This window comes from Malaclemys terrapin, chromosome 5 (genome assembly GCF_027887155.1).
Source record: "Malaclemys terrapin pileata isolate rMalTer1 chromosome 5, rMalTer1.hap1, whole genome shotgun sequence".
Lineage (NCBI taxonomy): Eukaryota > Metazoa > Chordata > Testudines > Emydidae > Malaclemys > Malaclemys terrapin.
In genome coordinates this window covers 63,231,072-63,259,013 of record NC_071509.1, presented here as the reverse complement: position 1 = coordinate 63,259,013, position 27,942 = coordinate 63,231,072, and the positions used below count along the sequence as shown (strand labels likewise).

General features: G+C 41.6%; 1 protein-coding gene across 5 annotated transcripts; it reads right to left on the bottom strand.

Annotated features, from left to right (window-relative positions):
* Positions 1–549: 549 nt before the first annotated feature.
* On the bottom strand, positions 550–27,770 carry LOC128837670 (uncharacterized). Of its 5 annotated transcripts, none has more exons than XM_054028967.1 (9): positions 20,883–21,341; positions 20,683–20,796; positions 20,286–20,376; positions 16,951–19,100; positions 16,257–16,696; positions 15,390–15,544; positions 11,525–11,664; positions 10,535–10,648; positions 550–1,619 (listed from the first exon to the last, which is right to left on the bottom strand). In XM_054028967.1, exons 4-7 carry the CDS (start codon positions 17,215–17,217, stop codon positions 11,651–11,653), a joined length of 876 nt encoding a protein of 291 aa, XP_053884942.1. In that variant the 5' UTR covers positions 17,218–19,100; positions 20,286–20,376; positions 20,683–20,796; positions 20,883–21,341; the 3' UTR covers positions 550–1,619; positions 10,535–10,648; positions 11,525–11,650. The 5 variants fall into 5 exon arrangements, 1 of the variants encoding a protein (XP_053884942.1); XR_008445013.1 differs by lacking the exons at positions 550–1,619; positions 10,535–10,648; positions 11,525–11,664; positions 15,390–15,544; positions 16,257–16,696 and adding exons at positions 21,350–21,457; positions 21,683–21,802; positions 24,008–24,068; positions 26,424–26,560; positions 27,691–27,770 and having other exon boundaries at positions 17,939–19,100; positions 20,883–20,960; XR_008445014.1 differs by lacking the exons at positions 550–1,619; positions 10,535–10,648; positions 11,525–11,664; positions 15,390–15,544; positions 16,257–16,696 and adding exons at positions 21,350–21,457; positions 21,683–21,799; positions 24,008–24,068; positions 26,424–26,560; positions 27,691–27,770 and having other exon boundaries at positions 17,939–19,100; positions 20,883–20,960.
* Positions 27,771–27,942: the final 172 nt, after the last annotated feature.

Here is a 27,942-nt window from a genome sequence, read left to right as displayed (position 1 = left end):
TAAATAACTAGAGCATACATATATGAAAGGATCTGAACAATGAGATCTTACAAACTGCCTACTACGTGAAGATATTGGAGATCCCATGTGTTAAGTAAGTGGTAAATGTCATTGGCCAAAATATTTCCTCCCCAATGATGTGCAGTGTTGCTCTGCACCCACTAGTTGTCTCCCTAGAGATAGTTTCTGAAATGCTTTGAGATGACAGGTGCTAAATAAATATTAATTATTACCTGTACATATTTTAAAAAACTGCTAACTGGAAAAGTAGGTTGTAAAACAAATCTAGAGCTACTGGAATACTTAGTGTGTTACCAGAATTTCCAATTGTGAAGGTCTAGTTATAGTGATTAAAAATGAATTTGTCCAAGTGAAATAGACTGGTCCTTGCTAACGTGTCACATTGTTGTTCAGACGTACTAGATGTGATGCTGGAATCATGGAGGGGGATGGAGGAGAAAAGAGGCTCAGGATTCAGTAGCTTTCCAGATCCATGATTATTGCTTTTATTAGGTATTACTATGAACTCACCTCCCAGCACTGGTAGCTGCTTTTAAATCCTCTTCTATGTTGATAACTGATGAAGCCCATACTTTATGCAAGAGACATTCATAATTAAACAGACATTCTGTTATTAGCAGAATGGGGAATATTGTTAGATCTGATCAGGTGATATGAAGTTCCAAAAAGTTTACGAAGATTGAAAACATAATTGACTTTGAATTCTTTCTTCAAAACCCAGGCCAGAGGCTGGGAAGTGATCACTTCTCCGTACTTCCCAAGACCATGAGGAAGCCTGCGCCCTAGGTAGTAATCAGCAAAGGGGGGAGGGATAGCTCAGTAGTTTGAGCATTGGCCTACTAAACCCAGGGTTGTGAGTTCAGTCCTTGAGGGGGCCACCTAGGGATCTGGGGCAAAATTGGTACTTGGTCCTGCTAGTGAAGGCAGGGGGCTGGACCTTTCAAGGTCCCTTCCAGTTCTAGGAGATAGGATATCTCCATTAATTTAATTTAATATTTAAAGGCAGCATGAAAAGACAGCTGTGAATCATACACTTTCAGATATCTCTCCATACAGATATGCTTCAGAAATGAATGAGCCCAGTTGAAAACATAAGTGTTATCAGTTCTTTGTTCTATCAGATGTTCTCCAAGATCATCCTGAAGTTTCATCCATAACACTAGGGGGAACACTGAAATGGACACCTTTTGGTATTTTGTTATTTCCTGAATTACTGCATCATCCAGAGACAAAAAATCTAGTAGTTCTTCCAGTGCTATACTGCTTCTTGACAGGGTGATGTAAGCTGCCATTCTTTTGACAACTTGCTCCCCATGTTTTTTTTCCATTCTGTTCAGTAACTGTGAGTACATTTTAGAAAGATTTGGCAGGAGATACACCTCTGTCTCTGGACTGAAGGATGCCCACACATATGACTCTTTAAAGGCACAAAACACATAGAGTGGCAATGGGCAGGCTGCACAAGCCTCCATTAAAAGTTGCTGTTGGTAACTTGAGAGTCTTCGATGGTCCCTTTCCAACCAGTAAGTGATCATTTCATTTATTTCTGTAGGTGTAAGATGAGGTATTTGTAGAACGTTTTGTTCCACTGTAATTTGCTGCAGAAATGAAATAATTCTTAATTAATTAAAACAAAACAGGTTGCGTGAGAGAGATTTCAATGGTGATGTCCTCTCAAAAACGGACCATAATTAGGTGGTTTCACTCTTTCATAATTGCCATCCCTTACACAATGCTGTGCCTAGCACCATAATCTAGCTCAAATTTATGTACAGGTCTGTCGCATCTTACGCAGGGTTGCGTTCCGCAGTCAGTGCGTAAAGCGAAAATCGCGTATAGTCAAAATTATATTGAGTGTAATGGCGGGCGGAATCGCCCGCACTACAGGTACAGTATTAAAATTGTTATTTTTATCTTTTGTTTTTGTTTTTGCCATCTGCGTAAAGCTGAAATCATGCATGTTAAATGCGCGTAAGATGCAACAGACCTGTACTACGCCCCCACCAAATTGACTATGAAAGAGAATTAAGCACCAAAACAAATTTCAACTAACCCTGCAATAATCCTTTTGGTATTTCTAGCTTCACTGACAATATTCCATAAGGCATAATTCTATGACATTACACATATTGTGGTTTCAATTAATTACTAAGACTTATGTATTTATAATTAGTAAGACTACTGGTATTTGTGATGTGACATTCTGGATATCTTCTGTAAACCGTGAAAACCAAGATATTTTCACAGAGGGCTTTTTTTTTTTTTAAACAGTAGTTAAGTTGAAACTTCTATGCTGAATGTCAACCACAATCTAATTTGGGATGGCAGGCAGTCTGTGCTTAACTCCACTTTCATTTTTGCTTTGCAGTTCACCTTCAATAAGAAGCAAAACCATGTATTTGGTTTGTATACTCTGTGTCTAACCAAAATACCAAAGATGAACTTGATTTGCAACATCTGCACTGCAGCTCTGACATGGCATACAATAGACATACACTACATTTATTCTAGTTATTGTTCTGATTTGTTCGCTGATACACATTGAACATGTTTATAGAGCATAATAATAAAAAATCTGCATTGCATTTTAATATTTTTATATCACATCTATTTCTAGTATATCCAAAACCTAAAATTCCACAAAAATGCCTATTAAAATTGGTTTGTAATGGTCATAAATTGGTATTACCTGTTTAACAACCTAGATAACTAACAGAATATTGTGTGTGTGTGTGTGTGTGTGTGTGTGTGTGTGTGTGTGTGTGGAGTTAAAAATTACAAATCAAATATATTTTTAAAAAAGCTGTTTAAAGTCATTGTCTCTTTCAGTTGAGAACTGAGGCCCCCACAATTCTGGGCCTCTCTTGCTATAGTTGTGACAACACTAATGCCTGTTGTTCCAGTCCTGCAATAGGTCTTTTCTGGCAGGCCTGTGGGCCCAATACATCTCCACTAACTCCAGTGGAGCTCTGAACAATGCAGGGGATCTGATGACATGGATCTGATTCCAGTACTGGGGCCTAAATCACTAGGAGTTGAGGACTCTCAGGACATTGCAGGATTGGATCTTTACAGATTAAGGACATGATCCAGCAAAAACTTGTTTACAAGCATAGGCGGCAGCCACCTCCAACCCCCCGCTGGACACTTCGGCTGTGGTGGTCCCGCTTGTGTTCTGCCTCTTCCCCTCCCTGCTCTGCCCCTTCCCCGAGGCACCTACTGCTGCCATGTGAGTCCCTCATCTCCTCCACTGCACCCCCACCCTCTGGAGGTCCCCGCCGCTCTCCGTATCCCTACTCTCCTCCATCCCCCCTCCCCCCGTGAGGCCATTCCCGCCCGCCACTCGCAGCTCAGCACGTCCCTGCGGGCAGTGGGGGCCTCATGGGGGAGGAGGAGAGGAGGAAGATGGCGAGTGGTGGCAGGGGTCTGAGCAGGGAGCGGGCCGAGTGGGAGCAGGGGCGGGGTGGAGTGTGGGCAGGGCTGTGGGCAGAAGTGGGACAGGGTGCTAGCCTTCCCCAGGGGAAGCCTATGTTTACAGGCTTAATTCCACTGAAGCCAATGGAACTAGTCTTGTGAGTAAAGATTACTCACATGAGCAAGGACTACAGGCTTTAGCCCTAATTTTTAAGCACAATGTTGTTCAAATAATTGGAATGATTTCTTTAGTGGTGTGGGGATCAGAATAGAAATGGTTCTTGCTTGTGTTATAGAAAGTTAGTATAGTATCTCTTTTTCCTTTTTTTTTATTGTTTGTGTTTTGATTATAATTGTTTGAAACTTTTCTAACCACATCCACTTATTCCCTTAATAAAAAAAAATACTTAAAACAAAAATGTAAAAAAGTCATATCACATGCTAAATATTAACACCATTAAATTCATTATTAGATGCGTTACTTTACTTTCAGTGTTTTCAAGGATGAGCAATTCGATTCTGTAGATGTAGAAACAATAAAATAGACATTTTCAGGTAGCTCAGTGGGTATCCAGGAAAAGTCAGCTCCCTACTCCTCTGACAACTCATCTACACCATCCAGACTTAGCAACAGTGCTTTCTCCTCTGCAGCGAATTCCAGCAACAGGGCAAACTCCTTAATCAGTGCTTCAAAATCCTTATTTTTAAAATAAGAGTACGGTAATTTTATCCACAAGAAAATAGTTTCCCATAAGCTATTTGTTGTATTTTGTACTTATTTATAGTGCATTATTTATTAGTATAATATAAAAGTAAAGAATAAGAGTTTGTTTACGGAAAGTGATTCAGCAGAAACAGTGAAAGCCAAGAAAGGTTCTTGTGGAGAAAACCAGAATAAGTAACCACCACTGAAAGACTCTGGTTCCCATGGGAGGTTTTGGGACCTGATGGGGAGAGATCCAAAGCATGAAGAAGGCAAATCCTATACAGGTGTCTGCTAGACAAATGCTGTGCTGGTCAGTGCAAGGCAGCCTAGTACATTCAGACACTTGTTAAAACTTCAGTGTTATACTCGTGGTATGGCTTGGTTCTGCTTTCAAAATATATTGGCAGTCCCAGATCTTGTTCTGACACAAAGCCTGCACTCAATTAGACTACAAACTTTAACAAGTACTGAAAGAAGTGGTTGGATTATGTTCAGAACTCAGAGTTATTCAGGGAGGACAAAGGTGAACATTTTTGTTGCTGTTTGCTACCGTTGGCTATCATGTTTTCCATGTTGGAAGCCAACTGAATATCAAAAGCCCAACGGTCACAGAACTGGTTGCAGCACAGTTTCTCTACATTTGTTAAAGGATAGTCATGAATGGTTTTTAGAACTAAATATAAATAGATTTTGAGCTAAATCCAGCCCTGCCTACTGTAGCAAGGAGAAACAGATATGCTGCTGCCCATGGCATCCTCTGCAAAATATCTCCTGCTAGCCAGCACAGATTGCTAATAGCAGCTGGTCTGAGCTGTTGAGTGCATTTTGCTGCTTCTCTGAGTAGCAGTAAAGTATGTCTCTACCTGTTACTGCTCAGAGCTTGATGCGGACACAATAAACCTATTTTAGGGGGTTTCTGAAGCTCCCATCACTGTAGTATCTAAGGCAGGGGTTGGCAATGTTTGGCACGCGGCTCGCCAGGGTAAGCACCCCAGCAGGCCGGGCCAGTTTATTTACCTGCTGACGCGGCAGGTTTGGCCAATCGCGGCCCCCACTGGCCATGGTGCGCCGTCCCGGGCCAATGGGGGCGGCGGGAAGCCGCGGCCAGCACATCCCTTGCCCGCGCCACTTCCCGCCGCCCCCATTGGTCCAGGACGGCAAACCGCGGCCAGTGGGGGCCGCGATCGACCGAACCTGCCGCGTCAGCAGGTAAATAAATTGGCCCGGCTCGCCAGGGTCCTTACCCTGGCGAGCCGTGTGCCAAACGACCCCTGATCTAAGGGCTAATCAGAAAAGTTAGATCAGCATAGCAAGGTCCTTAGTAGGTTTCAAAAACACCGTTAATCTTCTCCCATGCCTACTTGAAGACATGGGGCCTGATCCAAAGCTCACTGAAATCAAAGGGAGTCTTCACTGCTGGGGCTTGGATCAGCCCTCTTTCCCAATGTTGTGAGCATTATGGAGAGACTCTGGCATGGATTCCTACATCCTCTTCCTGGAGACTGCAGAGTAACAGCATAATTTAGCCCTTTCATGTTAAAGGATAAACAAGTCCAGAACTTGTTTAAAGGCAGTTTTCTTTCACATTTCCACCATTCAGAAAGAGATTTAAAAAGTAATGTTTTTTTCCTTCCCAATGTTGGCGTTTTCTATTGGAGAAATATTGATTTCCCTTTCCATGTTTCTAACTGAGCATGAAATTGACATATCAGTTTAGATTTATGTACATGATCACAGTGATCCCTTCTGGTCTTAGACTCTATGAATCCCTATTTGTGTGCCACCATCGCCTCCCGAAAAGACTTTTTGGCCTCTGTCCTGCAAGCTATCCAAACACATAAGCCAATAAGAGTTCTGCTGCAGAACACGCAGGGGGAGCTGAAATTGACTATTAAGTACAAAAGAGTCATCCAGAAAGTCCCTCATGTTACTCAGTGATTTACCTCTCTGCCGGCTGCCCTGAGCACCTGAAACATACTGCTGGGGAGGGTCGCGTGACAACTCTTGTGGCTTCCCTTTGCTTCCCTATCAAAGTCATTTTTCTGCGGGGAAGCAAAGAAATCTGTGGGGAACATAAATTCTGTGCATGTGCAGTGGCGCAGAATTCCCCCAGGAGTACTCATGTGCACAGATCCCATTGAAGTCAATAAGAGTTCTGCATGTGGTGGACTTGCAGGATTAGCCTGTTTGTTTAGTACTTGATTTCAGCTTCCCCTACTGGTTACACAGCAGCACACCACAGAAAACAGCACGTACTAATCAAGTGTCTTTAAAAAAATACTGAAACTGAATTTTTTTAAGAAGTACATACCTAAAATTCAAAAACTATTCTCAGAATGTAGGAATTCTAATTTTGATCAAATTTTTGTCAAACTTTTTGACAGAGACCCTTTAAAAAGTAAAGATGGGCCTGAGCTGCAAAGTTCGGGTGCAGATCTGAACTTCCCCAAAATTCAGGAGCAGGTATTCAGAGCTGGGCTTTTGGTTCAAGCTCATCTCTATTTACAACACTTGGCATTGGCTAAAACAAAATATAAAGAACTAGTTAAACAATATTTCTTTTAAGAGAAAGCAACTTTTCCATTCTTAACATATGTATTGAAGTCTGAAGTTCGATGTTTCTTCTTAATGCATTTTTGCAGCATTAAGAAAATTTCTTCATTCCAGAAATACATACCACAAAGATTTCTTGTTTGTAACAGGTATTTCTATTCATTCTTCTGGATTTTAAGCTCTTCAGGGAAGGGGCATTGCTTTATATTTAGCAGGTTGTTTTGTGAAGTGCAGTTGCAGCACATTATGAAAATATTAGTATTAACAATAAAAAATAATCTGGCATGCCCATTTGCCTGGTACATTTTCCTGATGGATTTTAAAAAACCGATACAATGAATGGTAACAAGTTGCTGGACACCAAAAACAGAAGAAACGTACTTGCAGTGGAGAAATAAAATAAAACTTCTAAATCTCTCCTCTTCTATTTATAAGATTGTAGTGCGGTGGATTGGCCACCCAGAGATCCGGAGGGGGAGGAGCCCCTCATTGAATCCTGGTGGGCAGAGCCATGCCACACTCAACCTTCCCACTGGAAGTTAGTGGGCGGGACCAGAAGTACAAAAGGCAGGCTGGAGAACTCAGTAGGGAGGCAGCTACCAGAGGAGCTAGACGCCTCCTGTGAGCTCCCGAGCTGGGAGGCTGCTGCAGACCCTGAGGGAGCAGAGGACTGGCCAGAAGCGCCAGGGCCATTTGCAGACCCAAGCACGGAGGAGCTGCAAGTGCTGACAGACGCCTTCTTCCCCGACGACCAGTACAACCCTCTACAGAGCCAGGTACACCCTGAGGGGGAGTTGGGAAGTTGCCCGGGGTAGCTGACCCCTATCTGGCTGCAACGCTGACAGCAAGTGGGTCAGCGTGTTGTGGTCAGGATCCCCGCTGACCCAGTGGCAGACTGATCTGCCACGGCTAGGGCCCTAGGCTGGGATGCAGTGGAGTGGGTGGGCCTGCATCCCCCCAACCTGCCATCCCAATCTGTGGGTGGCAATCTCCCCCTCACTTAGGCAATAAGCTTGTGCTTGTCGGCCCTCCGCTAGAGCTAGGAGGCCGGACTGTTTGCTGCCCAGTCTGAGTATAGGCCTGAGCCAGAGACCCTTTGCTGTCCCATCCCGACCAGGAGCTGGGGCTCCATAACTGTGTTTGCTGTTCAGCCCTGATCACAGGCCTGAGCTCACATCTCCCACCACCCCGCTGATTCCCCATGTCAGGCGACCCCTGGAGACGTAGTGGGGCGGATTGGCCACCCATCAGACCTGGAGGGGGAGGAGCCACTCCCCCCAATGAACTACAAAGCTGCACATCTGTACAGGATTGTCCATAAAAAGAGGATTGTGAAAATTAAGGAATGCTTCATATTCAGCTGATTTAGCACAAAAATCCATTGCTCCCCCAGGAATAATATTGTACACAGTCATGTGTTACACTTTAATTGTGCAGTACCTGTGTGATTTGGTGGTGATAGTGTGGGGCCACCATATAGATAATTATAATCTAAAGTTATATCAAGATAATTGATCCCTGAACTGAAAAAGGAGAACTGAGATTTATTTTTGTTACCTCAGATAAATTGATGCTGACATTGTAAATATCAGCAATCTGGTAGCAGAGGCTTAAGAGAATCAATCGGATATTTCTGCTTTCACCAGTGACACCAACAAATCGAATAATAACTCTGAGGTCTCTGTGATTAAAGAAATAATTGAAATACTTTTTTTGCTGAGCTTACTTGATCTCAAGTAGGAGCTGGTAATTGGTTTGTTGGCAGAATGACAACATTCTCTTTCCAAAATAGTGATCATTTCTAGATAGTATTTCATTAATGGTGTTCCATTAATGTCTGTAAACTGAAGTTTAAGTTGATGCCTTCCAACCCAGGTCTGCAGAGCCTGGGACAGTCGATGTTCCCACAGTGCTACCAGGAGGCCATACAGAGCCATGCCCAGGAGCACTGTGGAGACTAGGTGCCACAGGAAGTACTGCCCAAGAGACCCAAAGTGACAGTACCTTGAGGCCCTCTGATTGGCCAACCCCCCTATTTAACCCTGTAGGGTGCCCCAGAAGTTGTCTGGGCAACCACACAGACTTCACCTGATCTCCGTCCTCTGATCCTAGCTGATTCTGACCCTGACTCTTGCCTCCTAATTCTAGCCTGTTACTACCTATGATCCCCAGTCTCTGATTCCAGCCTGGTACTATCTCTGATCTCCAGTCTCTGACCCTGGCTTGACTTTTATCCTGACTCTTGCTTACTGAACCTGGCTCTAGCAATTCCTCTGACCTTAGCTCACCAACTAACGTCCCTGACATGTGGTTCCCAGACCAGCTATGACCACTAGGCCAGACTGCCTACACCCCAGTTCCTTACAATACAGCACTTTTATGTGTAGGTCTCAAAGTGCCTTACCAGAGTGTACATACTATTATCCTAATTTTATAGATGGGGAAGTGGAGGCACAAACTGGTTAAAGGTCTCTAGCCCAAGGTCACTCAGTGAGCCCAGAGTGGAGAGAGGAATAGAACTCCAGGTGCTGTGTTATAATCACTACACTCACTAACTCCCAAACATACATATGAAATGCAACAATGACAAGAAACTTTCTGGCATCCACTTTGACAGAACCCATGAAAGATTCCGAGTTTGCTAGAACTGTGCTATCAGATACAGTTGTGCCCTCATCCCTTCTCATCCTAAGGCTGGGTCTACACTACCCGCCGGAATCGGCAGGTAGAAATCGACCTCTCGGGGATCGATTTATCGCATCTGGTTGGGACGCGACAATCGATCCCCGAATCAACACTCTTACTCCACCAGCGGAGGTGGGAGTAAGCGCCGTCGACGGGAAGCCGCAGAGGTCGATTTTGCCGCCGTCCCTACAGCGGGGTAAGTCGGCTGCGATATGTCGAATTCAGCTACGCTATTTGCGTATCTTAAATCGACCCCCCACCCCGTAGTGTAGATGTAGCCTAAGGTTCTACTACCTAATGAATAGTGTATTACTGGTTATAGAGACCCTGTGGCAGAGATAAGTCAACCCTCTTCCTATCTCCTACCTCTACCTTGTTGTTTCTTTTCTAAATTAATTTTTATACTGCAGTCCTTCCCAGTTTATTCACATACTATTGCAACCATAATTCTGGCCCCTTGTGTGCATTTATTATAACCCACTCTTTCATTACTTGATCCTGTGTTATTTCTGGAATAATTAAATGATACCATAGTTTCTTCTGAGACCCTAGATACTAATGTGTATCTAAGTTAATGCATGATCATGAATTTACACTGGATCATAATGCACATTATCATGCTTCAGAAAAGACCTGGTCCTGACTTACCAGCGTCAGAGCTTTTTCTCCTCCTCCATTCCATTCCCTCCCCCACAAATGGCTGATCTTGGGTGATCCATCCTTGCTCCCAGAAGACGATGCTCCCCTATACTAGATCCTGAGAAGGAGGATGCCAAAGGTAAACCTTAGCCACAGTAAGTCCCAGGATTTGTAGCCTGGGAGCTCATTTTACAGGCCTTTCAGTTCATCCAAACAGTGTCCTGGTGTGCTCTGCCTCATCTGGAAAATGGAGACAGGTGGGGATAGGGAAGGGAGCGAGAATTTGATCTAAAATTTTACTGGTATCTATTTAAAAAAAGAAGCAGTCCAGATTAGGGTGTTACTGTAGAAACCTTTTATGTGGCTGGAGAGAAAATAAGGCAATACCCACACTTGAAAGGAAAAACCTCAGCAACAATTAAATCAGGTGAACTATTCTAAGTCATCTTCACCACACTATGTGCTATTTGTCTTTGTCTAGAAGCATGAATTATGTAAATTAATTGCTCAACTCACAGTGCTTGACAATGCTGGACGTGCTCCAGAATCTCTTCATCACTATAACCTCTATACACTTGCTTTCTTTTCCTTGCATCCAGCCCCCCAGGGAAATTCTGTGAACAGGTCATTCTAGTAAAGGAAGAGCAGAAAAAAAGCCTTTGGTAGAGTTAAACAAAGGGTTCTTTTTTTTGTTTTTGTTTGTTTGTTTGTTTGTTGTCATGAAAAGATACCAGAAGTCTTATTAACAGGAAATGAATAGTTTTCCTTTAAAGGTGAATTGTTTTTGCTTCATGAAGATGTATAAAGAACGCTTGAAAGTTTTGTTTGAAAATTGTCTCCTAAACATAGCTGACTGATCTGCATATTTTGAGAAATAGAAGAGGCAGGCCTTCCTAAGGGTGTGCAAAACTTAGAATGATCTTCAGTTTGAAATAGCCAACTCCATGGCACTTCTGAAAAAAACTCTATGCTTTCGCATATGCAATTTTATATGCTTAAGTCCCTAACACTACATTTAACCCAGACTTCATTTGGTATGTATGTTTTACAGTGCAGGATAAGGTTTTTACACGTGTCACATGAAGACAGTGGTTCTGCAGAATTATCACTGAGGGCAGAATGTAGCCTGAAGTCCTTGTATCCTCAAAATCTTGTATTCTGTTGAACTGCATTATTTCCACATTCGTTTGGAATTGGTTTAGATCAGAACATTTATTAATGCATCAAAGAACTCGATGTATTTGCAGCTCTGACATGCTAAGTAATGTGCAAACTTTGAACAAAAGTAATCTGCCAACTATCGAGAAACTCATCTGCTTTATCCCAATTTGCTCCAGCTTTTGTTAACGAAAGCCTGGTTTGGGACTAACCCCAACACAAGAGGATTCTTCACTGTAACTTTTCAATGCAGCTGGAGCCCAGAATAATGGCAGTAGCTCTTACTCTGTGCTACTTATTTCTTCCCTCTTATGGGGTCATCTTCATAGACATCACTATGTAACTGACCTGTTGAAGAGCGTGATGACAATTTTCTGAAAGTCACTGCACAGGTGTTCAAAGTAGCAGGCATGGGATCTGTTGCTGATGGGGTTGATTCCATCCTTTCCCCAGCTAACACTTGTCTCATAGATATTAGTGTGACGAAGCTGTAAAGAAAGAACAGAGCTATAATTGGTGTATACATAGCCACTAGTTAGCTTACTTAACAAATCTTGGAAAGAATCCCAGGATGACTGTACTCATAATAAAATCATTTCTGGATTATAAACTGTAACATAACATTGTCATTGGGTGTGACTTTTTGCCACAAGATATTGCAAGGTTTAAGCTATAACAACCCTGTAGGATAGTTTGTACTTTTTCTTTTTTGGTAATGTTTTTACATTACAGTTTTAGGCTTGTAGAAAGAAAAGAGACCAATGAAAGAGTGGCTAAAGATAAGGGAAACGGGGAGGAAGATGCCAGAAGGTGGAAGAAGGGAAATCATCAAGAGAAAGAGTTGAAGGATTAGACAGATAGATAAAATGGTCAGACTGAAATGAAGGAGTGGAGGTAGAGAGCTAGTGGTGGATAAGGGAAGAACACAGCATGTTACTGTCTGATAATGTTAATTTTGTTTTTAAAATTTGCACAATTCTGTGCAGAGATGGATGTAGAGGAGGAGGCTGGAAAAAGGGCTTAAGGAGAAAATAAAGATAAGCCAAAAAATAATTATGTGATTGTAATGTTTGTGTTTGCATTTTATGTTTTGACAGATGAATACAAATTGCTTGGTCTGAGAGTTAACTGGCCCCAAAACAAAAATAAATTAGAATTAGTCAGCGTGGTTCTTATGCTACAATTACATGAAGATGGGTTGCCATAGGCCAGATTTTAATACTTCATGGGATTCTTTTTTGGCCCTCCTGGCATGCTTTGAGTGCTTTTAGTACAAGAAAGTGAGAACAATAAATGACCATATACTGTTAATTAAATATTAATTAACCATTAATACTAGTATTAAACATAAAGGTTCAGATTCTCAACTCACAATGAGCAGCATATTACTCCATGATTAGGCCCACTGAATTCAATAGGACTAGTTCTGGATGAGGTGAAATCAAGGTAAATTAAGGGTGGCATAATTTGAGATTTATATAGAATCATAATTTTGCACTTTAAGGACTGTAAAAAAGATATGACCTCTCCCAGAGAGCCTGCCATGAATACTGAACATAAAGAGAACAGGCAAAGCAAGAGATTAGGGAATAGCGGGACAAAAGTTAAAATAAATGGGAGTAATATTAAATAGTGAGTAAATCTTAGAAGACTGAGATGGGGTAAAAAAGAAGTAAATAACACAGGAATGAAGGTCAGTGTGGGATAAGCAAGATGAAAGAAGTGGCTTTGGAGAAGGGATGTGAAGGAAGAGAGGACACTTGGCTTTCAGGAACAGGGATGTTGTTGCAGATGTAAGGAGCAATATAAAAAGGCACAAATGGTGAAGGAAAGGAAAGATGAAAAAGCTCTATGGTTTTCTTCATCTTTCCCTGGCCACTTGACTAATGCATGATGTAAAGAGGTCCTTTGACATGGTGATAAAAACCAAAATAATGGAAAGGGACTATTAGTGTACCCTGGCATGGATGAGGTCTATGAACTTCTGGTGTGCTTCATACAGTCTTGTATTGACCACCAGTCTCAGTTGGTGGATATCAATATATTTTAAAGCCTGTTTGCTTGACAGGTAGCATTGTATGTCATTGAAGTTTCTCTTGAAGCAATGACAGTGATCTTCTGGAGAGCCCTGGACCTGGAATCCTTGATCAACCTCTTACTGCAAAACTTACAAAGGGAAAATACATTCTGATTCTTAATGCATTTTTTAACTTACTCTTAGAACACTTATAAGAATAAATAGCATGCTATAAGAATGGCTTAGAGAATATGATAGGTACTAGCACAGCAATAAAGATATGAGCATTGCATTTTGTCAGCATCACAAACTCTGTAGATTCCAATGAGATCTAGTAAACTGTGCTGAATTTCACATAATTGTTTTATTTTATGAATTTTCTGTAAATTGCATGGTTAACATAGCAAATGGCAGGGAGAAATCTATAAGACAGTAAGGCCTGGTCCACACTAACCCCCCATTTCGAACTAAGGTTCGCAAATTCAGCTCCGTTAATAACGGAGCTGAATTCGAAGTACCTTAGTTCGAACTTACCGCGGGTCCAGACGCGGCAGGCAGGCTCCCCCGTCGATGCCGCGTACTCCTCTCGCCGAGCTGGAGTACCGGCGTCGACGGCGAGCACTTCCAGGATCGATCCCAGAAGATCGATTGCTTACCGCCGGACCCGGAGGTAAGTGTAGACCTACCCTAACACTATGAAAAAGACCTAGAAGTGATAGTGGACAGCAAATCATCCAAGAATTTGCAAAGGGATATGGATGTAATAAAAGGCCCATGCAGTTTTGGGTTGCAAGCTCAAAGGGCCCTTCTTATGGAACAAGGCAGTAACAGCCTGGCTCCATGTGGTTCTGGTGTGACCATACCTGGAATACTGCAACCAATTCTAGAACATTAACAGAAAGATATTGACAAACAAGAGGAAGTTCAAAGAAGAGCAACAAAACAGAATTGGGGATTGGAAGGATTGACATGGGAGGAATGATGATGAACTTAATGCATACAACTTGTCTAAACAATAACCTACAGGAGACATGATAATAGTCTGCAAATATATCAAAGGATATTAATGCCAAAGATTTAGAAGATTTCAGTGTGGTAAATGGGGAATAATTAAGAGTATCAAGATGGTGAACATTTACGCTGAATATAAGGGAACACTTCCTGACCTGTGATAGCAAGTAAAAATGCTCTTGCCAGGGCTTTGATGATGGTAAGTAAGGTATAATTTCTCCCAAAACACACTTACGCCTGTGGATAACCTCTATTTTAGCCTCTGTTAACTTTAGGGTTTATTTAAATGGAGGAAGCAGCTACATACCAGAGATTTTAACTGTGATCCTTTATTCTATAAATCCAGCGTTGTTTGAAGAGAGAAAATCTTCAAGAAAGACTCATGAAGCATGAGACACTAAAATCCCTAGTCAGAAGAAAGAATACCAGCCATAGGATGAGATCTCATTTTCCTCATCAGTGTCAGGGCCTGACTCTCTTTGTTGGATTGTATTCTAACTACATTATATTCTTTCTAAATGAGTCAACTGTTCATTAACATACTATTTTGTGGAGAGGCTACCAGACTGAGAATTAGAGTGTTGGGGTGTATTCTGAGCCTGGAGGAGTCACTTAACCTCCTTGTGTTTCTCCATCTGAAAAATAGGGATATCCATTATTTCCCTACCTTTGAAAAGAACTTTTTGATCTACCAGTGAAAAGTGCTGCATTAGTGCTAAATTATTCTTACACTAATCCTGCAGCAAAAGTCAGCTCATCATTTTGTACTTTGCACTTAGTGTTATTAACAGTATTTCACATTGCATATTTTATTTTGTCTGTCCAAAACCCAGGCTGCTTGCTCCTCTAGTAAAGCCCAAATAATAAGCTTGCAGACTGCAGAAGGCGTTACATATGCTAAATGGACCAATTCAACCATACATTGAAGAAAGACAGGCTCTTAGGGTTATTGAGGGAAAGTAATTTCTTCTCTTAGGTATTTATGGTGCTCTAATAATCCTAAGTATCCAGGCACTTACAGGCTTCTGAACCATGCTAGGCATGTAGATGTCTGCAGCTGCCACAATCGATTTGTCCATCCCTACCTACTGGAACAAACTGTTTAATTTGCTTCTCCTAAAAACAGTGCATCGTTGATCGCTCCAATTAACTGACACGTTTTCCACTTCTGGATTCCGGTCTCACCTGTTTTAAGTAGTGTGGTGGTGGTCTCTTGGCCGAGAGCAACTAGAGCATATTCCTGAAATATCTTATGCAGTTTCTGGAAAGAGCTCAGCCATTTACTCTTAGCTTGTTGTTTGCGTACAGGATCCTTGCGGAAAATATCCTGGTAAAAGGTGCTGTGTGGAAGAATGAGAGACCCACAAACATGTGAGAGAAGATGTGTGAAAATGAAGAAGCTGCTCTAAAAGCTCAAAATGTGATTAGAGAAACAAGCTAATTAACTTCAGGCAAGGACAGCAGGGGCCTAGTGAATTGAGCATGCAGCTAGGAGTCAGGAGACATCAATTCCAGTCCTGATTCTGCCACTGACTTCCTGACTGGGTCTCACTGAACTCAGTTACCCCACGTCTGAAACAGGGGATAACAAAGTAACTATCTGCCTTCAAGATCTGCAGATGTCAGAATTATTAGCATCATTATTAAGCAACACCTTCTGCTGGTTCATTTTGTACTATTAAAGGGAAAAGTGTTGTTCATTTAAACACTGATAACTTTAGTTCGTAGATGATAGTGTAGAATGGAACTGCCTTGATCACTGAGTCCACCCTCCTCTGCAACTCTACAGGCTGAAATGTTTCTTCTATATAGCTGTTTAGAAATGACCTTTTCATTGATTTCCGCCCCCCCCCCCCCTGATTCCATTTTAAATGAATGGAGAACAAATGAATCTCTCAAATGGTTTGGAATCTTCTTCTTAACATATGCACAAAGTGCCTCAGGTGGCACGTGACCAGGATTCATCACCAAATTTGGTCTGCTGGTTTGGAATGAAAAACATTTATATTCCTTAACCAAAGGACTTCCAAACAGAAGTGATAAAACACGAACCTGATAGGTAGAAGCCTGTAAACACTTGGGTCAAAATTTTCATCCAGTTTGTACCACTGATTAAGAAGCTGCAGTTCTTTCTCATATTCGACCACAAGTTTATGTTGTGTGAGTGGAGACGCATTAGGCAAATCCTGCTCATCTGAAATATTTGATTCTGGTTCTTTATTGGGGTGGGTCTCAACTGTCTTTTCTTTTGATGACTTGTCAGTTCCCAGAAAATTTTGGGTAACACCAGTCTGATTATCATCTACCTGTTCTGTTTTCTCAGTCAGAACTGCCTCTTTTGAGCCACCATATAGTAAGCTACTTGGCATATTCTGCTTTAGCTTTATTGCAACCAGCTTTATACTTTCAATTGTGTCTTTAATTGCGTTTAAGTTTTTCTTTGATATGATTTCTGGGATGACAGGATTGTCATGCTTTTGCCCAGTGAAAACCTGAAAACAGAACAATGAGAAAATAGAGTAAAAAGCCATACAAAGGGGACACAATACAGCCCTGGCATACACTTTGTGCAAAAATCAAGTCATTAAGTTTCCACAGGGTGTAACTCAGTGGAGTACTTACCAATTACCTCTATTCTTCAATACACTAGATCTGTAAGATGTGCATTGTTCAGAAAATAAAATAAATAAACAATCCCTAGAAAATATACTAGAAATCAATCACAGAAAATTAAACCCAAACTTACAAAGAATGTTTGGTGTCCCAACTCCTGGCACTTCTTCAGCATTTTCAAGTGAAGTAAAACCATGTGGTGATTGTTGCTGACACCATCTTTTAGCTCCCATCTTAGGTCCAGCATCCGGAAGTTGTAACCTCTTTCTTTACAGTCATTGTACAGACAAGGGTATGACTTTTCCATGAATGCATTTCTATCTGCCTTTGAATCTGGCTCAAAAAACAAGCATACTGAAGCTAAATGGTTATATTGGTATAAAATACAGCTTTGCAGCATTTCATGCTAACACAAAGATTTCAATGAGTCAAAATATTTCCCAAATAAAAGACAAGTTTAGAGATTATTTCATGGTTTGATGTGCTTTTTCATTCATGACCAGATGGTACTACATATAATAGTCACCTAAGGTGCACAGTTTATGATCACCATGTGCACACATCTTCCCAATCACATTCTAGCCGTTTTGCTCATAGGGTGTACATTGTAACTAAAGATTTAAACACTCACAACCCTTTGGATGTTCACAATCCAGATGCAAATGTTGTGAGTGGCTCCTTTCTCAAAAATAGGACAGCCAAATTCCAAGACTATTGCACCCTTAAATGTTGGGATGAAAATCTGAAGGCAAATTTTGGGAGTCCATCTCTTTACATGCTGGGAACTGCACTTGCCTGAGGCACACAAACCTCACAGCAGATTTGTTCCTGTGTGCAATCTTTGTAGGGTGGTTTCCCCTCCCATCTTTACATCAATTTTATTATTAGCATCTTTAAAAACTATTTTGTCATCTTTTAAATGTATTAGGTATAAATACTGAAATGCAGCATGCTTGACAACTGTATTTTTAAAGGGACATGGGAGAATTCCCACCTTTTATACAGATAGCCTGAATGTACAGTTACTGGAACCTCCACACCACTGTTAGGAAAAAGGAAATGTACCCAGACTTTTTCTGAAGGGTCGGGTATGGCAGATTGGGAGTATTTTAGTGCTGACATCATGTGAAAATTTTATTGTTTCTTTTTTTAATAGACTGACTTGTTCATACTCGTTTGACGTTTCACACGCTAGGGTCCTGGAACTCTTATTTAAATGTAAAAAAAGTCTAGTGCTGACTGCCATTTCTACTAACACACACTTTTTTTGCCTAAATGATGTCTATTTAAAGGCAAGCTTTTCAGGGCAGGTACCTGTCTTTCTCCTCCCCCTCCCCCCCACACACTTTACATGTGAATAGCACTTCATATGTTTAGAGCACTGTACAAACAATATATTAACCCCAGGTGGTAGATAGGTAGGTACATATTATTATTCTTACTTTACAGATGGAGAAACTGAGACAATAAATGAAACAACTTGCTGTAGGCCAAACAGTGAGTCAAGGGCAGTCAGACTTAGAACAACAACCTCCTGACTCCCAGTCTTATGCTCTTTCCCTGAAACTAGACTGCCTAGCAAACCTTTTTTGGGCACTATATAGTGAATAATAATAATGAGCCCAGATGTGATACATAATAGTCCAGGAATCTCAAGGTGTGGGAGTGTCTGTGGTGGGAATGGGGCTGGTTTCCAATTGCTATACTTTGATAACCTCCACAAATGTAGACCATAAAGACTTTCTTTCTGACTGAATATGGTATATTGATGTGTCCCCTAATTATAGTCCTGTCTCTGTCACTATCAGGAGGGTCCCGTTGTTTATCTTCTCCCAGATTAGCAGGCACCTCCCAGCTCCTCAGTAACAAAGGAGTAGAAGACTTTGTTTTTTCAGCCCTGCTTGCAGACTGGGGCTCCAGCTGAGCGTACTTTGTGATGAGGATTCACTGTAGACAGGTCTGTCTGCTCCATTATCCTGACTGGAATGCTCATTTTCAGCTAAAGCAACAGTTTCTAACAAAGCACTTTTCAATGAGTCTGTCATCACTCTGTTGTTTCCCTTGTCATCACTAATCTCCAGGCTCTTCAAGTGAGGTATTTCATCTGTTCTCTGGGTTGGCAGGACCCAATTATTTAAATTTACTCCTCTCTGCATTGCTGTCGTGTGCCTTTTGAAGAATAACTTCTGATAAACAGGTTTTATCCTTCTGTTGAGATCTATCTGAAAATGCATTGGAATTTGCATGGTGACTTCTGGCCTGATCTGTAGTTTTTTCTTTGGACTGAAGAGAAATAAAATTTTCACATAAGAAACCTTACTGCAGCACCATGTCAAAATATATACAGACTAGGGCCAAATACTGCAATGCAAATGCGCGCACACACAATTGTCATCAACTTCAGTGGGAGTTACATATCTGTATGGACTGCAGGGGGTGAACTAGCAGCCTAATTTGAGTCTTCGTCTCTTGTGAGAGTGGTGCAGACAGCACATCAAACCTATGTGGCAATGGGAGGGCCCTGTGTTGCTAAATGGAAAACCCTCTAGAGTCTAGACTCTCTCATTTTATTTCTTGTCTCTTACTACATCAAATGTCAGCTCCTGTTCCTCATCTGCAGGGTTCTACATAATCTTGCCCCCACCAGAATAGTTGTTTTCATTTCCTTCTGCTTCCCATGTCATTTCCTACACTTTTCCCCAATCCCTTTGCCTTTCTTTCCTGAGACCAGGGCAGTAGAGTTTGAACTGATGACCAGAGTGGCTAGAACAGGCATTGTGGGATACTGCCGAATAATTCTGAGGCTATTCACAGTGCATTGGGCGGCCACACTGGCGCCACAGCGCTGCAGCGGCAGCGCAATACTTGCTATTCCTCTTGGGGACGTGGAGTACATGCAGCACTGCAACCACAGAGATACAGCACTGCAAATGCCTTGTCAGTGCGGACAGGGAGTGAGTTATAGCGCTGGGGGCGTCTTTACACCGCTGTAACTTGCAAGTGTAGCCAAGGCCTTAGAGTCATAGAGTTTAAGACCAGAAGGCCTCCTGTGTGACCACCTATATATCTCAGGCCACCAATATCTCCCAGAACCTGCATGCTAAACCCAACAACAGAAATTAGACTAAATTGTTACAGCCCACAGGAGACTGAACTATTACGTGCCACAGATACAGCCTGGCAGACATGCCAACTCTTGCGAATTGATCTTGAGAGACACGATTTCTAAGTAAAATTAAGTCTGACTCATGATCTTGTGATAGAACTCTGAAATGTCAGGATTAGGGCTGTCAAACTATTAAAATAATTAATTGTGATTAATCGCACTATTAAACAATAATAGAAAATCAATTTACATTTATTACAATAATAGAATATCAATTTACATTACATTTGTGGATGTTTTTCTACATTTTCAAATATATTGATTTCAATTACAACACAGAATACACAGTGTAGAGTGCTCACTTTATATTATTATTTTTGATTATTTTGTGCTTTCTCCTCTTCCACATCTCTTTTCCATACTCGCTGGTATTAATCCTGTTAATCCCTCCTTCTATGGAAGAACACAATGATGTCAATAATTTGCCCACAAAGGGTGGGAGGGAAGAAAAAGATACTGAGGAAACGCCCTACCCAAGGACCTGTTGGAAAACTCCCTTCACTACATGGGATGGGGGAGATCAAAGGAACCGCAGCTGATGACCTCACTCCCTGCACACACTTTTTGGGCTCCCATCATTCCCCAACATAATCAGATGCATGTCTTCATTTGAAACCTTACTGACACACATTTTAAGTAGAGCTCTACTTGTAAGTCCATGGCTGGACAACTGGTCTGATATTTTTCACTGATTCTTACCCTCAGAGTAAAAGCCTCTGTATTTCCCAAGGCAGCTAGACTTTCATCCTCAAGTGCTGCCTGACGTCCAACTGGCTGCTTCAGCCTTCGAGCAAGGCGATGCTCCATATGATGCTAGAAACATGAGTAAGAGATGAATTAGCAAACTTTAATTTTCAGCTATTCCAAGCAATCTGAAAACAAGGGAAGTTACCACATACCTTTAAATGGGACTTCACTTGTATGTCAGTTTCTCCACTTATTTTTGTACTAGATACATGCTAATGCCAATATTGTCTCTAGATATCACAAACAAAAATTAAGAGGTTCCTTAACAGTACATTTACACTTAATCCAGAAAGTTTTGTTGTTGTTTGTTTGTTTGTTTTTTTAAGAAAAAACTTGAAATGGCATATCCAAAAAACCAAACCAAAAAAACAGCTAAAACCAAAAAAATTGTCAATGAGTTAAATTCAACCGCTAGTTCAAGCCTCCTTCTGAAGAGTCACAATGTAAAGGTAATTTCTGAAGATTTGTAATAAGGTATCAGCTTTGACAAATGATCTTAAAATCATGATAACTGAGCCATTCTTGAGAAACCCATTTCTCAGATAGGTACCTCTAGCAGTCCTGTATATTCTTAATAACTAACACATATTTAAGGCCAAATCCTGATGGTCTTACTTACATAAATAGTTCCACTGAAGTCAATATAAACACTAGCATGAATAAGTGAACTACAGTATGGCTCACACTTCCTCTTGGGCTCACAATCCCCAGACTGAGAACTCTCGATCTACAGTAATGGAAATAGTTACATGAGTAAAGCAAGCAAGACTGTGCCCTAACTATACTTTCTATTGCTTAATTGTGTATTAGTTAGTACATTTCTTGAAATTCTACTGTTTTAAATTGAGCAAGGAAGAAAACATTCTTGCAGTTAAAATGTTTTCAGTGTCTTTATTTGCTATTTTTCGGAAATACTTTACATTTGTTTCCATAACTCAAGAAGTTAACTCACCCCAGCCCACTTAGAGCTGACAGCTTTGTACAGAGATTGCTGGGAACATGAAATCTGTGGGGAGAGGAACAGTTCCTGAAGGGTTTTGGATGATCTCTGGCTGTTCAAATTACTGTGCTGCTGAAAATACAGAGAAACTTTTTATTAAAAATTTAAAATTTTCCTCCAGACCTAAATTTTAGGGACATGATTTGGTTCATTGAGTCTGAATAAACTGTTACTATGGACCTTCTACTAAAGTAATAATTTCAGAGAAAACACAGTTTGTCTTTACAGTTTTTATAGTATCAAAATGTGAGGTGTATATACCAAAGCAACATGCATTTATGAACAACAGGGAGGGGTTAAACTGATGGAGAAAAAGTACTCTTCAAAGCTCTATCTTCAACCAAACTCTACCTACCAAAGATACTACAGTGTGACACCACAATGAAACAAATGGAAAAGTGAGTTATTGTTATATCATCTTTCTCATTTATTTGTAAAGGAAAGCAGCTTTGTAATGTCTGATTATATATATTAGGAATGGCCAAACTTACTGACTTTCCGAACTGCATATGATAATCTTCATAAGTTAGAGAGCTGGGCGCACTTGCTGGGGCTCGGGGCTTCAGCCCTGTGGGGCACACTTGCTGGGGCTTGGGGCTTCAGCACTGCTCCTGCTGAAGCCCCAAGCTCCAGCAGATGCCTCCCGCAGGGCTGAAGGCCCAAGACCCGCCCCCCACCCAAGGCAGAAGCCCCTAGCCCCACCACAGGGCAGAAGCCTTGAACTCCCCTCCCACCCCAGTCTGGTAGGTAGAAAATGGGAGGGGAAGAGGGGGATCTGAGAGCCGCACTTCAAGTGTAAAAGAGCTGTTTGTGGTTCGTGAACTGCAATTTGGCCACCCCTGACATATATGATGGGGTGTAGAAGGCCCAGAATAGGATTAATGACAGCCTGTACACTCAATCAGCTACACCTGCAGGAGGTGTCAAGCTTGGAGGGAGGAATTAAAAGGGCTGAACAGGGGTCAGCTGGTGGCTAGTCAGGAAGAAGAGCAGATGGCTGGTGCTCTCTCTCTGTGAGAGACGCCTGGCTGGAGTCAGGGAGCTGAGTTGGATGGCTAGCAGACAGAATCTCCCTGAAGGAAAGGTAAGCCTGCAACAGGGAGCACCAGACAGTTGTAAAGCAAAACTGGGGAGCGTCTACCCAGGGTCTCTGTGCTGGCAGAGAGGCCTTCAGGGAGCAGGAAGATTTCTGCAGGTTCAGTGACTGCCCTATGAAGGGAGTGAATGGCTGAATGTGCCAAGGAGCTCTGCAGTGAGCCTGGAGAAGCAGACTGTGAGAAAGGCCTACAGCAAGGTAGGAAGTATAGGGGTCCAGGGAGGCAGCAATGGGTCTGTGCAGACAAGCCTCGACTGCCTATTCAAGGGTCCCTGGACCAGAACCCAAAGATGAGGAAGGGGTGGGATCATATGGGTATGTCTACACTTCAGCTGGGTGTGAGCCTCCCAGCCCAGGTCAGCAGACACATGGTAGTATGTGTGGGGCTCAAATTAGTGCACCGAAAATAGCAGGGTGGACATTCTGTCTTGGTCCCTCTAGCCTAGGGGGTTGGTCGGCTTGACTGCCCAAGCTGCAATGTCCACAGTGCTATTATTATCACACAGGCTTGAGCCCCATGTACACTAGTGTGAGTTTGCCTACCTGGGCTGGGATGCTCACTCCCAGGTGCAGTGTATACATAACCAAAGTGACCTGGCCAGTGAGGCACAAGAAAAAGCAGACCACCGCAGGGGGCACCAACAAAGGTGAGCTTGTTATGCCTACCTAGCCACAAGGGGGCATAGCAACTGGTGAGTAACACATTTTACACAGGCTGCTAATTTGGATCTTGGGTGATCTTGGGTTCAACTCCCGCTTCCCCATAGATTGCCTGTATGGGCAAGTCACTTAACCTCTCAGTGCCTCAGCTCTCCATTTGAAAAATGAGGCTAACAGTACTTCCTTACCTCACAGGGACATCATGAGGATAAATACATTAAATACTATGAGACACTCCGATACTATGGTGACGGGGGACATAAGTACCTATGACAGATTTTAACTGAATAGGCCAAATTTCTTACTCAAGGAAAATACACAGCTCCCTTTCAAATCAGCTGTAGTCATCTGAGAATGTATTAAAGCAAACCTTGGTCCAAAGAGTCAGACAACTTTTTCCTTGTGTTAATTTTAGTTATGCTTTAGTACCTGTGCATAAAATTATGTTCTGGTTTATAGCCCTTGTAGGAGCATCACAAACTGCTTTTGGAGAGAGCCTGACAAATACTTCAAATACTTACTTTTTGTGTTTTCCAGAGACTTCTTGGAAATTGAAGGGAAAGCAGTTGTTTCTTTATATCCCTGAAGGAAAACAATACAATCTAAAATGTTATATCCCAACCTTGCAACATCGTATTCACCTGAGGCAAGTAAACTATTTTTTTCCTCATCACTTTGATACAGCTGGGCAAGCAGATTTTGTGCCTGGTTTGGAAAACATGCATGTCCTTTTAACAAGCCTGATTTAACCATACTGATAGAATTTGTTCTTTTCTTAACTCTTGAGCAATAATGGGCTCGCCTACTTTAGACTTTTAGCATAAATGTGAACACATACATACAATAAAACAGTTACACTGTGACAGTGAAAAGAAAGTCCTTAGCTAAGGCCCCTCCACTCAATGACTGATATAAGAATGAAGGTTTCCGCATGTTAGAATTAATAAGAAGCATAAGCTGAAAACATAATTAAAATTTAAGTGATCAAGTGTTCATATGAAAGCTGCTCAAATATTGCTTACTCTGTGCTGAGGTTTCTGAGGAAAAATCCCCTTTGGATAGGCTGCCCACATGATGTATTTGCACAGATTTTTCAATACATTAACCCAACTAAATTATGAAAAAGAGGGTGATGATTCACTTCTTTTTGTATTGCCAGTTTCACTAGCTATTTTCAACTAGGAAACCACGTGGTTCCAGGCAAAACACTCTTCTGAGCAGCTTCTTAAACACCTTCCAAGAAAATAAAATTAGTAACAGGGTAATAGTAAAGACAGCTGACAAAACATATTCAAGGTCCTCTCATTTAAATGAATGAATGTCAGCATATTACAGCCTTTCAATGTTCCACATTCCTGAATTTTGCCCAGAAAACAGGAGCAGCAGCACTTATTTTCAAAATGTCCATAAAATGAGGAGGTGGTGTTGCCCTCTCATAGATTCTCCTCAACCAGCAAGGGGAAAATATTCATCCATTTCTCCTCAAGTCCTTCTGACCCTTTAGGAGGTTGAGTTTACTGGCTCCTAAGTAGCTCTAGTCCATAGCAGCATCCTCTTGCTCTACCTGTTTTGGTGGTTTGTGCCTTCCACACACATGGAGTTTCTCTGCTAATTATATCCACCCTTTCAACATACTCAGCTTATATGCAAACATTACTGCTGTCAGGATTCATAACAAACCATTCAACAGGAAAAAAACTTCTGAGTTATTTCTCCAGATGGGGAGAGGCAGTAGAAGACCAATATTTTTTTATTTTACAACTCAATTCCACAAGTCCCCTTTCCCTCTGTGAGAGAGAATTTTTTGTTTAAGAGCTTGTGTATTTTGTTTTTCTGATAAAACATCTACTTTTTTGAGGACAATCTGTCTCTACTAGGTACATATAAGGTGCCTGTCACCTCAGTATCTCAGCATCAAAACAACTACAAATGTTTTGTGCAACTGTTTCACAGAATCATAATTAAAATGTAAAAAGAAGCAGAGTTTTTGTTCTTACTCCAACTTTTAGAATACAGTACAGTCACCTCAGCCCACTAGTCAGCAAAGGCTCCATCATCCTAAATGAGCTCTGTATCTGCAGACATTAGTCTGCTCTAAGAGGGGAACAACAATGTAAGCCAGAATTTAGCCTTATGACCATGGGCAGCACATGACTCCTGCATTTAGAGAGGCTGGACATGAGTGCTGGAAGCTCCCTAGAAGAGTGGGGGATGGGGGGGGGGAAAGGAATCAGTGCCTGGATTGTGGCCCCACCCCCTACCCTAAGGCTCTGCCCATGCTCCACCCCCACTCCACCCCAGGCCCGCCACTCATGCCTCTCTGCCCTCTCCCTGAGTACCCCCACCCACTGCTCATGCCTCTCCACCCCCTCCCTTGAGGACCCCTCACCCGTTGCTTGCACCTCTCCACCCTTTCTGCCAAGGCCCCTCCCGTGCCCACCACTTCTCTAAATTTAAAGTGATTACTGGGATCTCATTAAACCAGCACAATGAGACTCTATATTGAAGTACATAACTACAAGCATCACTTGTGATTGTATTGCTTGAGTATCCTCTGGCACTGGCCAGATTACCGTTCCAGAATGCACTGGGCTCTGGGTAAAACATAGTCCTATATTAGGACACAGACTAACTGGAAACAGTACCTTTTCTACTTGTTCCAAAATCCTTGTCAAAAACCCATCCCAAGATATTGTATACTGTATCAACTGAGAAGACGTCTCCCAAATTAAGCTCTTAAATTGGCCTATTTGAGCATTCACACAAGTATATACCCAAATTAGGTATTTGTCTGCTCATATCACAAGCAGCTCTCCTTGATACTGAATATTTTTAAACCTTAAAATAAAGAAAATATGATCTTGGAATTGCCAACAATCAAAAATGTACAGAAGTATAAGAAACACAAACACAATGTTGCTGATTTTAAAACAATACCTTTTTAACTCTTCCAGACCATTTGTAATTTCTGCTGATCAGGCCATTCCAGCACTTTTGAAAAACATGTGTTTTGATTTCTCTCCCTCCATTTCTTGGAATAGACTCCATATGCTGAACTGTCCTTCAGCCAGTATCTTTCAATGAGAAGTAAAGAGGTCACATGAATTCATTAATTTATTAGAATCTGTGTCAGTATTTACAAAACATGCACATTAATTACAAAAATTTAGTCATGTGTTCTGGGATATGTGACAACTTGCAGTGTGTTTGTTGTTAGAAAATCTGAACTATTTTGGAAAAATGTTTTTTAAAAAGTGCATTTAGTATTTGTAAAATGTGTTAACCTGCTTCTCAATGAGGTACTTGCCCTAAAGAACTATATTCACCCCAGTCCTGTAAACAACCTCATTCGCTGCATGGCGCTAGTTCATTTGCCTAGCACCATCCATCCTGAGCACTGTATGAGGCGGGAATCCTCGGGGGGAGGGGGAGTAGTATGTGATCATGTAATTAGAGACTATCACAGTGTACATGCACAAGAGGGCAACCTTCATTCTGGCATTTCCTCACTTTTGAGTGATTGACTTTGCAACCTTAGCACTAGGTTTTTTTATGTGAGATTATATGGGCTATTATAAGGAAAAGATATGGGGGGGGGAGGGGGGAGATGCAAACAAAACCATGGTGTATATCAGCAGTTTAGCTAAAAACTTATAATACTCTTGTGACAATATTCATTGGAGAAAAAAAATAAAACTGATACTACATCATCTTGAGTTAGCTACAGAGTCCATGTACTTAGCCCACTGATGAAAATCTGATATGTTATAATAGCAAAGGGGGGAACATCTTTTCCAGGTCAAGGGACCAACAATCTTCCAATTAGTAGAGACCAAACAGCTCCCTATGCTGGAGATTGTATCTCACTAGATTAAAATGTTTTTCATTCTTATTTTCCTGACAAGAAATCATAAAATACTTATTTCATTTAAACTAAAAGTCTACTCTTAAAAGTGAGTCTATATAAGATGCATCATAGAGTTTCGTCTCTCAATGACACCATAACAGATACTTGGATTATGAGAAAAATATCTATTCTGAATGATACTCTGCAAACTCACCGTGAAAGTCATTGTTGAACTCTGTCACAGATAATTATCAGAAATAGAGGCTGCAGACAAAATTATGCCCTCAGACACCTGCACAACCCTATTAGTCTCCAATAAAGTGATGGTTATAATTTGGCCTGCTGTCTCTGCCATACCTTCTAATGCTGTGACCTTATCAGCTCTCACAACCTAGACAGCTTGGGATCCACATCCAGATGAGAGAGAGATCCAGATCTGTCAGAAATTTGGGGAATGGGACAAATTTATGTATCAAGCACTTGAAATCACACATGCTGCCAACATGGGTGCTCCCATACTATGGTGATGTGCAGCACCAGCGTATAACCTCTAAGGTACATGGGGGTTGGAGGAAGCCCTTTGAGTTCTACAATGACTGTCTGAGCCAA

Excerpts from the sequence above, each read along its gene's own strand:
- LOC128837670 (XM_054028967.1), bottom strand. The coding sequence starts at position 17,217 with ATGCTGCAAAGCTGTATTTTATACCAATATAACCATTTAGCTTCAGTA. Across the intron at positions 16,697-16,950 it reads TGGGACACCAAACATTCTTT|GTTTTCACTGGGCAAAAGCA; the intron begins GTAAGTTTGGGT and ends TTCTGTTTTCAG. Across the intron at positions 15,545-16,256 it reads TACAGGCTTCTACCTATCAG|CACCTTTTACCAGGATATTT; the intron begins GTTCGTGTTTTA and ends TCTTCCACACAG.